Raw genomic sequence first — 13,261 nt, forward strand, 5'->3', positions numbered from 1 at the left:
CTCACTAGGAAAACATTTAATGAAAAAAAAAGGGATAAATGAAATGTGTGGAAATGAAGGTACTTCTGCTATTATATCCTCTGCACTACAGTGGAGATCCCAGCAGCTCCTGAAGAAAGCTGCAGAGGGGCCCTGGGGGAAATTTGATCAATCAGACCACAAATGGTTCATTGAACACAAGTAGGAAAAAGATGCCACATTTCTCTCCAGTAGCTCGTACGGTTAGCTCAGCCAACTCTGTGCAGGTTTCTGCACTGATTCCCAGTGACTGTTGTGAGGGAACAGGGACTATATCAGACATTAAATTTGAGATACTCAGTCAGGCGAGGATCCTTGCACAATTTCTCTTCCAGTTCTATGTATTTCTGTGGCGCCATCTCTTTGTGCCTAAAATAAGGAGGAAATCAGAGGAAGAAGCTGGATTGTATTAGATGATATTGATATTAAGTGGAATATTTTCAGATTATGAAATTATCAAAAATTGAAATGCAAAGCCCCAGTGAATCTCCATCTGTAGATCTCCCTTAAATCACTCCTGTCAGACTGCCACACATTCATTAAATACTTATTATTACCTATTAAGCCGTATCTCCAGAATGCGGATACGGAACATGGCATCAGAGCAGTAGGTTAGGTAGGCATCCTCATCCTCCAAGGTCATAGAGAGCTGGTTTTGCTGGTACCACTGTTGTTTCTTCTGCAACTCCTGTGTCTCCTGATGGGAAGAAGGAAGAATCAGGGTATTAGAGAGAGAGAGATACAGAAGTAGCGTATCAAGATTAAAGGAACCAAAGGAAAGAAAAAAGAACAAAGAAGAAGAAATGTAATAAGTCAGAAGCAATAAATGAGATTAGGGCATAGAAAAAGTAAGCAAAATATGGAAAGCAAGGGAAGGAGAGAGAAACGTAGAAGCGCTGCCTCCTTGGAGATAGGAGACATTGGGGGTCAAATTCTGCTCTGATATAAGCTGGAACAAATCTACTGAATTTGGTCCTAGGGCTATCTGCCCTTTGGTCTCCTTGGGTAAAGACAGAGAAACATGAGGGCATATATACTGCCTCCTCCTAGACAGAGATGTTGGAGGAGTGTTGCTTTTTCACTTGCTGTAAAATGAAGAGAGAACCCTACATGTTTCCCAGTCCCAAAGCAAAAGAGACCAAGCCAAAGGAGTGGACAAAGAGAAAGTGGGTGAGTACCTTCTCAAAGCGAGCTTGGATGAGGTTGGCCTTGTCAATGAGATGGTGCTTGAAATCATTCAGGCAATCTTCCTTGAGGCGTAGGGCTTGCCACTTGGACATCTTCTCTGTGCTTCCCATTTGAATCAGGAAGGGTGCCAGGTAATCTAGGTCCTGCTCCACTTGTCGCTGTCTCTCTTCTAGCATCAGACGCTCCTGGAGGGTAAGGGTGAGAAGAATTATGCCCCAAACATCCCTGTATAGGGCACTACCATAACAAAGGACAGACTAGCTGTGCCCCCACTGCCAGGGACATGACATAACTCACCAAGATTTGACCAGAGGTGCTTGCTTTTCACCAGCTGTTTCTTGTACCAACCATTTCCCACATAAAGCCCAAATCTGATTATTATTCTGTTTCCTAGTTTTTGGCTGTGCTTTTCAACAACTCTCCCCATTCTCCTAGAATACAAAGCTTGTCCCATACATGAAATGTCATCTCCTCTGGTGTGAGAAGGGCCCCACAAGGTACACTGTCATTCTGGGTTTGAAGTGGCTCAGGGTGGAGGGATGTGTTACATTTGAAACCTTTCTGAGCGATGTTCACCTGGTTGAACTGGCTGACAAATGTTTGCTTCTGGACTGCTTGTCTCAATTTTCTGTTCAGTCCATAGGTGCTTGACACTTAAAATCTAGTATCTCTTTTTATTACCTTTCTCACCAGGAGAGCACCTAGAGTATTGTTCTTGGAATTTATTATTACAGTTGTGCCCAATACAAAATCCATACCAAAGAAACGTCTTGTAGAGAACTGGAATTTGTAAGCAAGCCACGTAACAACCTCAGATAGCTAGACTGGAATAGCCTTACTTTTGTCCAGAAAACTCATATGGGTATTAATTCCTCAAGAGATATCCTGGGCCAAAATCAATATTGTTGTTATAAACAAGACTAAGAATGGTGGAACCATCTATTCCACACCTGGTACTCAGGGAAGATGTTGATATTTTCCCCAACAAAATGAAGCCTGGCTATGGAGCAGATTTGGATACAATTATCAAACTCCTCACCCAGCTCCAACTACAATTAGTTTTATCATTATTAATTATTTTATTTATTTTATTACACAAAATAAAGTTGTCGGTTTTTTGGACATGATTCTTCCAGAAAGTCATAGGCACAAGGAGCTAGACCTTCAACTAATATAAATTGTTTTAGCTCCATTGAAGTCCATGGAGGTATGCCGATTTACACCAGCCAAGGATCTCACACGGAGTTTTAATGGTATAAGAATGGGCTCTGGAGATAGCCCCTGAGAAGGGAAGAATTTGAGCTGGATTTTTTTTGTCCACTGGTAATGAACTCTGAATCCAATCCTGATAAAAAAAACTTGAACTGGATCTTGCTGATCCACTCAAACAGAGTAGGTTTATCCCATGGCTCTTACTAAAACCTGCTTTTAATACAAGAGGTAGAAGGTGGGATGAAAAATGGTGTTAGTTTGTTATTAGACACCACTGCCTACCATTGTCTCTCGCTGTTGTTTGCTCTTTTCATTCCTCTCTGTATCATACATGGAAACTGTCAGTTTGCTGGCTGCTGCTTCTTCCTCCCGGATCTTGAGAATTTCTAGCACCTTCAGTGAAATCAGAAAATGAAAGACCCCCTGACATTTCCTCGAAGTATGAAGCCCTCCACTTGGTTTGTCTGCTTAAAAGAACATATGCAAGGGTCTTTGTGCAAGGACTGTAGTATGAGTTTGTATACTATTAGCTGGGGAGCAGCACGTATGTATTCAATGCTGAGGATATATCAGTGTGACCAAAAGAAAATAATTTTCTCAGAATACTAATAACAAGAACTTTATGTTGTTCTATGATTTTCTACAGACTCTTTGATCAAATCTATTCACTCTTTTGGAGTCCAAACTCCCCATTGGCTCTAAAAATTGCAATGTTAGCTTTAAGAAAAGGAGGACTTGTGGCACCTTAGAGACTAACCAATTTATCTGAGCATAAGCTTTCGTGAGCTACAGCTCACTTCATCGAATGCATCTGATGTATGTAGCTCACGAAAGCTTATGCTCAAATAAATTGGTTAGTCTCCAAGGTGCCACAAGTCCTCCTGTTCTTTTTGCGGATACAGACTAACACGGCTACTCCTCTGAAACCTGTCATAATGTTAGCTTTGGCATATTATATCTCACCAATATAACCATAGGCTAGCCTGCTGATGTGTCAAGACTGAAAGAGTCCAAAAAGTCATTTGCTGGAAACCAGGTTATACCCTTCACTGTTCTGCAATATGTACTTCTACAATCCATTTTATCTTAATAATTATTGTTAATACCTTGCATTTTCACAGCACCTCTTATCCAAGGGTCTCAAGCCCCTTTACAAATATTTAATGAAAGAAGCCCCATATTTTAAAGATATGGAAACTGAGGCACTAGGGTCTTAAGTGACTTGTTCAAGGATACACAGCACGTCATTGGAAGAGCCGGTATTAGAACCCAGATACCTTGATTCCCAGTCTAACCTCTAGACTTACTGCCCCCCCGTTCTCCCTCACTCTTTCCTCCTCTCCTGTTTCCTTTGGTTCTAAAAAATACGGTAATACCACTGCAATCCTAAGAAAAAATCTAGCTGTGTTATATATAGACTGAACAGTGTGTAAAATGTGAACAATAGGGTTGTAGTTTCATTGAGGTATTCTGATGACATTATGAACCGTGGGAATGAAAGATGGGTGTCCAAAACCCACTAATGGAATTATAGATCCATAACCCATGGACCTTACCCTAGTATTTTGGTGGCCCTCTACTTTGCCACCAGGCTGGCTCCATAATCCTCTTCATTCCCTAACCAACTGCTATAGGGCTTTCATCACAGCAGCTTTCTCACCTTCAGATTCAGTGACCTTCTCTTCACATGCTGGAATGGCTGTGCTCAGTCAATCCTCTCCAATCAGTGCCATGGGAATGGATTTTGCTACATGCGGTTGCAATGTGTTACTCATTGCAATCCATCTATTTTAAGGTAATTCTTCCCTACAGATAACACAGTGATGGGCACCTAGATAGTATGGCCATGGGTACCTTAGAAGTGCTTAGTAACTAGATTTTAATCAATCCAACTTCTTGGGCTCTCTCTTCTTCCCTGCTGTGGTCAGCAGCCAAATGGTAGATGCGCTGCTAGATATCCCAGTATGTACCCTTTCTGTGCAGATTCTTGCTCTTAGATTATCCCCTTCCCCTAGAATGTAGAACAAGAACTGAGGATGGTTCTTCATAAACATTCCAAAGAATGATTTCCACAGAACAAAGGCAAGTCATGATTTGTATATTCTGGGGTGTGGACCAGCATTGTGTCATTAGAACTTTGATCACTGTTTAGTTACTAGATAATATTTGAACATATGGCATAACATGAAGAGATGGTAAGTTGAACCTGGCACCAGACTCCTATCAGACTTTGACATTAGCAAGCAGATTTCCCCCATCACCTCTGTTTCAGACTCCCAGACTTGATGCCTCAACTGCTTTTCTTCTTCCATTAGCTTCAGCATCATTTCGTACAGATGGAGCAGCTTCTTGTTTTTCACAGAAGACCCCACCTAAAAACAAAAACGCCAGTGTTGGATGGCAGGAGTCTTCCAGACACGTGGGACCAGATCCTCAGCTGGTATAAATTGGCATAGTTCCACTGACTTCAATAGAGCCATACTGATTTACACCATCTGAGAATCTGGCCCATGGTTAACAGTTAATTTAGCCCTATCTAGGTTTTGAATCTAACACTTCACTGAGCCAGAAAGTGTATTGTTCACCTCTTTGCTGCTGCTGCTGTGTGGCTAGAAACAGTCTTCTGCACACTTGAGGTCACAGTTACAGTCTGCGTGCTCTTTTCAACGCGACAAAAAATTACAACCTTTTTAAAAAGTATTCAGATTGCAGAAAAAACCCTGAACTTGGGCAAACTAATGGATGGGAGAGTTTAGGACAGATGGCAACGTCACATAGCAAGTCCATGGCAGAAATGGAGAGAGAACCCAGGTGGGTATTCCTGACTTCTTGTTCCCTGCTTTAATCGCTCCCCTGAGAGAGAAATGCAGAGAGATTTCAGCTTTCCTTTCATGAGCTGCCAGCTTTGAGCCTCAGAACTACAGAAATTGGGTCTCCCCAAATCTCAGTTAGTCTTCCAGCTTCTCTGTGTCCTTTTGAGCTAAAAAACTCCAAATCATTGTCATACTCTCTCCATACCTGATAGCTGATGCACATGTCTGAGGTCATGATGACCTTGTTTCCCTTATTATCCACATCCTTCCATTTGATGAACTCCTTCTTTGAGGCAGTGATATAATCGTCCTTGCAATGATACGTCAGCATAATCCGCCCCTCTAAGATCATAAAGATGCGCTCTGCTACATCTTCATCAGCTGGCTTTTCTGGGTTCCTATGGAACTGCTCCTTGATTTGCTAGGGAGGGTCGGGAAAAGAGAGATAAACCAGTCAGAATCGAACATATGGCCTAGAAAAATGACAAGGTTTGTGGGGATTTGGATGAAACAGGTGGGAGACAGAGATCCCAGGTGAAAATTGGGCCCCACTCCAAATTCAAGGTCTCTCTATAACATGATAAAGATTTGGAAGAAGGAACTATGTTCAGACTAGGACTGTGATGCTATCGCTCAATGCTAGGATCAGGGTCCTACTGTTCTCGCCTGTGACTACAGTGTGACGGAGAAGGAGCAGAGTCAGAGCTGCTTGGTGCAACAAGCAGAGTTGCTGCTTATTGGAGCAGATTATACCCCTCAAGCACAAGACCAGAGTTGCACCATCCACTCCATGAGGCATTATGCCTTGGAGAGACCCAGTGCCTCCCAGAGCTCCCCACATGCAGGGGGAGAAAGGATGCAACCTCCCCCTTTGAGCACCTGTCCAAGAACCAGCCATGCTCTGGCCCTATATTAACAGGTGGGACACGTGATCCATGCTTCAGGGGGTCAGATGTGGGTGTGCCCCTTCCCCCATTATCAGATTTGGTTTTGGGGACTGGCAGGGAGATGGAGGCTCAGTATGGGGAGCACAGGGTTCACCCAACTGAAAGAGCTGACTTCAGCAGAGGATGGAAGGACTATGTCATGGAATGCCAAGTGAAGGAGAGGGTGCACTGGAGCGGACACCCCAGATACAGATCTCATGCATCTCCGTCTTACAAGCTCTCTGCCCCAGGGAAACAAGGCAGGACCATGGTCCTAGCAGCAAAGGCTGGTTTCGAGGTCTTATTGTGATAAGCAGTACCAGCTATTTTGGAGAGGGTCATTATTATGGCTCTAATTCAAGAAAGCACTGAAACACATGCTTAACTTTAAGTACATGCTTAATATCCTTCAATGGATTGGGATGCTTTCCTGAATTAGGGCTTCTATGACTCCCTGCTACTGACATGGTGCAAATCAGAGTCCTGGTCTTCTTATGCAGAGCTTTAGACACATTTCATAATGAAACCCCAAACCTGGCTAGTGTGGGGCTTGAACATGGAAACAAGACCAGTGGAGTATTTTGGGGTCCTTGTGAACATTTTTTGTCCAAACTCATAGCTAAATCTTTTGTCTGGCATAAATTTTCAAAGACTTAGTATCATTTTGGTTGCTCAATGGAATTGGTCAATTGGAGTTGCTCATGACAATTGGTCACATGGTGGGGTTTCTGGGTCAGACTAGCCCATATGCAAGGCTCATTTCTCTCATTTGGAGTTTTGCCTTGGCTATGCCAAGTGAAAATGAATCTGAACCTTCACCCAAAACGGTATGTTCCATACAGCTCTAATATTGGTAATGCCCAATATTTCCCTCTTGTACCACTATGGGCCGGGCGTTCAATTCAGTATTAATGAGGACCATCTGTGCTCTTTTTGTTCTTCTGCCAAACTCTGTGTGCCGGTAGTGCAGGAAATCTGACCGCCCTTCAAAGTATTCCGTCATCTCTTTGGTATTTTCAACCCGTTTCTGAAGGCCATCTACTCGCGTCTCGCTGTAAAACTCCATGGTGCGCTCAGTCTCCGGCTCCATCGTCTTGTAGCTGTGCGCTAGGAAAGCCAGAGGTGCTGTGTAAATCTTAAACTGTAAGAATGACAGCAATGATTAATACAGACTTGCAAAATATTACTAGGCGTGAGCAAGTAGCATCTCTCGTGACAAGATTTGCTTTGTGATTGCCCCACCAGCCACCATACAGCCTGAATGTCCCATGCACCTGTACAGGAGAATAAGAGAATGTGAAGCGCTCTATACTTTTCTGCACCAGCATGCTGTGGAAAGCAGCATTGAAGGACAGCAGCATCCACAGGGCCACTGCATCCTCCCACTCATCTGGGCTGGGAGTAGGTGGAGCCTTGATTTTACCCCTGGAGGCCTCCATGTGTGTGGCTGCCTTGGAGGTACATGCTGCACAAGGTTTATGGCTGATACAGGGTATGTCTGTCCCAGAGCAGGGGAAAACTAGGAGGCAAATTGTGACTTTGAGATTTGTCTAAACAGGATAGTTCTACCAGTTAAACCAGTATAATTATGCTGGTATAGTTAAACCAATAGTTAGATGGGTATAACTCCCATGTCACTGTTTTCAGGTTAGCTAAAACCCCTTCCAAACCAACATAAAGTAAACTGGGGTGGGGGGAAGCTATTCTTATACTGGAATGTGTGTCCACATAGCGAGTTCCATCAGAATAGCTATATTGGTTTAAATTCACCCCTTGGTTTATATTGGTATAACTTCCACATTTAAACAAGCCCCGAGTAACAATCTGGTTCCTGATCTGCCCCCGGGACAGGGCAACAATGCAAAACTGTCCCACATGGGGCTTGTGGCAAAGCCACAACTGATCCCGTAGTGAGAGGTGGAGGAGTAAAGCTTGCGCATGAGCTGATAAATTTTCATTGGTTTTGTAAAGCTGCAATAACACTTGGCATGTTTACAGGACCTTTTATCCAAAAAGACTTAAGAGCTCTTTGCAAACATTAAATAAACCTCCAGCCAAGCATTCAGAGGAAACATAGGAAACTCTATTATGAACCCACACTCTAGTTCTGAGAGTGCTGGGTTGTAGCCCATGCTGATCCCACATAACACTAGAAATGTAAATACCATTTAAAAAGTTAACCATTTAAACTAGGGCTGTCGATTAATCACAGTTAACTCATGCAATTAACTCAAAAAAATTAATTGCAATTAAAAAATTAATCACAGTTAATTGCAGTTTTAATTGCACTGTTAAACAATAAAATACCAATTGAAATTTATTAAATATTTTGGATGTTTTTCTACATTTTCATATATTGTACCTGTGTTGTAATTGAAATCAAAGTGTATATTATTTTTGATTACAAATATTTGCACTATAAAAATGATAAAACAAATAGTATTTTTCCATTCACCTCATACAAGTACTGCTGTGCAATCTCCTTGTCATGAAAGTGCAACTTACAAATGTAAAATTTTTTTTGTTAAATAACTGCACTCAAAAAAACACCCACCCAATGTAAAACTTTAGAGCCTACAAGATCAATCAGTCCTACTTCTTGTTCAGCCAATTGCTAAGACAAACAAGTTTGTTTACATTTACAGGAGATAATGCTGTCCACTTGTTATTTACAGTGTCATCAGAAAGTGAGAATAGGCATTCGCATGGGACTTTTGTAGACAGTATTGCAAGGTATTTACGTGCCAGATATGCTAAACCTTCGTATGCTCCTTCATGCTCTGGCCACCATTCCAGAGGACGTGACTCCATGCTGATGACGCTTGTTAAAACAATAATGCGTTAATTAAATTTGTGACTGAACTCCTTAGGGGAGAATTGTACGTCTCCTGCTCTGTTTTACCCACATTCTGCCCTATATTTCATGTTCTAGCAGTCTCAGATGATGACCCAGCACATGTTGTTCATTTTAGAGCACTTTCATTGCAGATTTGACAAAACACAAAGAAGGTACCAATGTGAGATTTCTAAAGATAGCTACAGCACTCAACCCAAGGTTTAAGAATCTGAAGTGCCTTCCAAAACCTGAGAGGAACGAGGTGTGGTGCATGCTTTCCGAAGTCTTAAAAGAGCAACACTCAGATGTGGAAACTACAGAACCCGAACCACCAAAAAAGAAAATCAACCTTCTGCTGGTGGCATCTGACTCAGATAATGAAAATTAACATGTGTCGGTCTGCACCGCTTTGGACTGTTATCAAGCAGAACCCATCATCAGCATAGACGCATGTCCTCTGGAATGGTGGGTGAAGCATGAAGGGACACATGAATCTTTAGCGCATCTGGCATGTAAATATCTTGCAACCCCGGCTACAACAGTGCCATGAGAATGCCTGTTCTCATTTCAGGTGACGCTGTAAACAGAAGCAGGCAGAATTATCCCCTGCAAATGTAAACAAACTTGTTTGAGTGATTGGCTTGATCAAGAAGTAGGACTAAGTGGACTTGCAGGCTCTAAAATTTTACATTGTTTTATTTTTGAATGCAGTTTTTTTGTACATAATTCTGCATTTGTAAGTTCAACTTTCATGATAAAGAGAGTGCACTACAGTACTTGTATTAGGTGAATTGAAAAAATATTATTTCTTTTTTTTACAGTGCAAATACTTGTAATAAAAAATTAATACAAAGTGAGCTCTGTACACTTTGTATTCTGTGTTGTAATTGAAACACAAGCGGGAGGGGCATTTCAGAGGTGAGATTGCCGCATGCAATGCTGTAGAGATTTCAGGTAGCACTGTGGCCCATAGGAGAACTGGAGGAGGCTGCTATATCTTAGGCCCCCAGGTCTGTCTAAGTTACATTGGGGACCTCTCCAGACCCAGGATACCCCAGGACTGGGAAGGTGCACACCTTAGCACCCCTTCCCCTGGGTTGCAAGTTGTGAATTTCACCTCTTCAGTTTCTTGCATGGTAACTAGTGCTTACAAAGGCTCTAGAATGAAGCCTTGAACCTTGACTCGTGGAGGATTTCTTTTGTTGCTGAACCAGGTGACTGTGTCCAGTAGTTTATAGTCCCATGATTGGCCTTTTGGCCAAACCTAGGAGGAACTGTCACTGGGTCGCAGAGAGTACACAGCTGCGGATGGGTCTGAGCTTGTGTACCTTTGAGGCCTTGGATGTGTCCCGGGCTGAAGTACTCCGTTGTCACCTCTGTTTTTTTGTTCAGTTGTCTCATGTTCATCATGTCCTCTCTATTTTCGAACCAGCCTTTCACCTCCAGCACTCTGACACCTAGAACGAGAAAAAACCCCATGGCACAACCATGTGGCCCCTTGAAAATCCTAGACTTCAGACCTTCCCTGGTGATGGTAACACACAGGAGGTAGGGGAGAGAAAATTAGGCGACTTGTGCTAAAGGAGAATGCTGGGGAAAGGAGGTCGTTTGTCCAGTTAGGGGCTTACACCCTACTTCCTGGACCAACTGCTGATAGACATGACTTAGAAATAAAGAAAGGTCTTTAGTTAAGCATAGCACACGCTGTCCCCTTCACATCCACAGCGATTGGGCTGCGTGAGTCCCCTTCGCATCCATGGAAGACGGGGTGATCAGTTAGCGCTATACCGCTGTTTCTCAACAGGAGAAAACTAAAGGCAACTCCTGCTCACGATTCAGGACTTGATCCTGAGAGGCGCTGAGCGCTCTCGCCCGGTCCTGCAAAGCAGTTAAGCAGCGGCTTAATGTCAAGCAGGGAAGTGGAAAGGATCACTAACCTGCTTTAAGCAACGCACATGCTTAAGTGCTTTGTTGGATCAGGCCAAACTGCTCCGGGCCTGGATGGATCACGCCGTCAAACAGCATGGTGACTGCACTACTTGTGACCCATGGTGCTTCCCAAACCTGACAAAGCCCTTGAGAGTAGCTCTGAATCAGACCCAGAGGTACGAAAGGGATCAGTGATACCGACCAGCATTGCCGTTACAGCTTAGGATAGATTTATAGGTTCCAGTAAGAGTCCCCAGTCGTGCTGGAAGTTTTAGGGTTTGTAGGGGAGCGAACAGGGCAGCGTGAAGAAGGGGTTGTGGGAGCAGAAGAGGAGAAGCAAGAAGTGTGAAAGGAGGGGGAGAAGGGATGGGAGATACAATGGTACCTCTCTATCCTATTCTTTCCCCCTCCATTGCACCCCACCCCATTGTGTATCGTCTCAGTGGACTCGTGCTGATCATTCATCTCCCCTTACATTCCGGGTCCTCATAGACGGTGAGGCGTTTGACCAGCCCATTGCTGTTCAGGTAGGGTGCCCATTTCTCCAGCTTTGCGCTCTTGTACTGGATCACCTTCTTCCCTTGGGGACAGCGGGTCTCAAATTCTGCAGAGGGCAAGGAGAAGGATTTAGCCGCAAGAGCTGAGAACACTGGAGCAGAGTTGCTTGTGTTTAACAGCTGCTGCCAACACTAAAAGGAATTCACATGGGGGAAATAAAGGATGCAAGAGGAATGATTTGTTCCTTTGTCACATTCAGCTGCCTGAGAATATATTACTGGGCAGAGGGAACATTGTTCCTGATACTCTCCGTGGCTGCAGGAAGGTGATGCACTTTCAGAGGGGAGGAGCGGGAGCCAATCTGGTGGGGTACTTAGCCCCCTCTGCTGACTTCAGTGAATGTTGAGAGCACATAGGAGCTCACAGGACTGGGCCTGATCCAACTGTCTCTGGGAGCTGGATCGGGTCTTTAATTTGCATAGTCATGACATACTGCAATGGATTGGTATTATCCTTTAACCTCCATGTATCTTCTACTAGTGATAATTAAATTAAATTAGAAAAGAAAGACACAGCCCTGGGGGTGCGGATGCCAGAGGGGATTAGCAATGGGATGAGGAACCTTTCACTTCTCTATGACTGGTTAGACTATGGGCAGTACCTTCTGAATTACCTCCTGAATTTCTCATTTACAAATCATTTACCTAGGGGCTGCTCTTGAATAAAGTTCTTACTAAATATGAGAGGTTTTCCTCTTATAGCATCCCCTGTCCAAGGATCGCAAAGTACATGAAAGAATTAAGCTTCAAAACACTCCTGTGAAGTAGGCTATTCATTCTATTTTACAGATAGGGAAACTGAGGCACAGAAAAGTTAAGGGACTTGCCTGAAGTCACACAGTAAGTCAATGGTAAAACTAGGAATAGAACCTAGATCCCCTTGCTCCCAAACCTGGGCTTTAACCACTAGACACATATAATGATTAATAACACTTTGTACTGCTATAGCACATACATGATAATGCATCAATTGCAATGAACATGCGTAATGCCAGGAAAGAGATCCTCAGAGGCAGAATTCACCCAGCTAGCAGGCAAAGGAAGAAAACAGGTCCTATGTCCATAGTGGGAGCAGAGGTTCCCAATTTAGGAGGAGATAGTAGGTTCTGGGAGAATCCATGGGCACAAAACACAGCTGTGTAATTAAATAATAATGAAAAGGAGTACTTGTGGACCTTAGAGACTAACAAATTTATTTGTCTCTAAGGTGCCACAAGTCCTCCTTTTCTTTTTGCGAATACAGACTAACACGGCTGCTACTCTGAAACCTGTAAATAATAATGGATATCCTAATCATTGTGTATCTTGATTTATTGCTATTTCATTGCTTGACTTTGTCCAGTATGTTACAATAAAGGTTCGTTGCAATACACAAAATTGTATCTATTGCCATCAGAAAAATATAAAACATGGTAAAGGAAGAACAAATACCTTTCCGAGATATTTGAATCAGGTCCACCCAGGATGGTGGCATGTCAAAACCCTTCTCCTCCTCTTCCTTATCCTATCAAGACAGAGCAGGGGTTTCCATGAGGTGGCCAATGCCCTGAGTGGAGTTGGTAGTACTCTCCTGCCATGGCAGGAAGCACATTTGTCTCTGGAAATACTTGTTATATTAGCCTGTGGTTCATGCAGGTTATACACACTCCCAGGTGACGCAGCCGTACGGTAAGGGACGGTTTATTTGAGTCATACACACTGCTGAGGATACAGTCGTGCAGCAAAGTATGGTTTATACAGTCCGAGTTCCAAGAGACACACGAGATATTTATGCATGTGAGT

General features: G+C 43.3%; 1 protein-coding gene across 4 annotated transcripts in view; it reads right to left on the reverse strand.

Moving 5' to 3' along the window:
• DRC7 (dynein regulatory complex subunit 7) overlaps positions 1–13,261 on the reverse strand; it is a 23,849-nt gene continuing 10,588 nt past the window's right edge. For 2 of the 4 annotated variants that reach the window (XM_073307397.2, XM_073307398.2), the window contains exons 9-18: positions 12,911–12,983; positions 11,398–11,526; positions 10,322–10,450; positions 7,038–7,264; positions 5,437–5,652; positions 4,680–4,790; positions 2,701–2,811; positions 1,197–1,391; positions 576–715; positions 1–387 (exon numbers count right to left, since the gene is read on the reverse strand). In XM_073307397.2, coding sequence (XP_073163498.1) covers positions 294–387; positions 576–715; positions 1,197–1,391; positions 2,701–2,811; positions 4,680–4,790; positions 5,437–5,652; positions 7,038–7,264; positions 10,322–10,450; positions 11,398–11,526; positions 12,911–12,983 — 1,425 coding nt within the window. In that variant the 3' untranslated portion in view covers positions 1–293. Of the gene's footprint in view, positions 388–575; positions 716–1,196; positions 1,392–2,700; positions 2,812–4,272; positions 4,791–5,436; positions 5,653–7,037; positions 7,265–10,321; positions 10,451–11,397; positions 11,527–12,910; positions 12,984–13,261 lie in introns of those variants that run through there. The other 2 variants (XM_078848084.1, XR_012154456.2) reach the window with 2 other exon arrangements.

Source organism: Lepidochelys kempii, chromosome 12 (genome assembly GCF_965140285.1).
Source record: "Lepidochelys kempii isolate rLepKem1 chromosome 12, rLepKem1.hap1, whole genome shotgun sequence".
Lineage (NCBI taxonomy): Eukaryota > Metazoa > Chordata > Testudines > Cheloniidae > Lepidochelys > Lepidochelys kempii.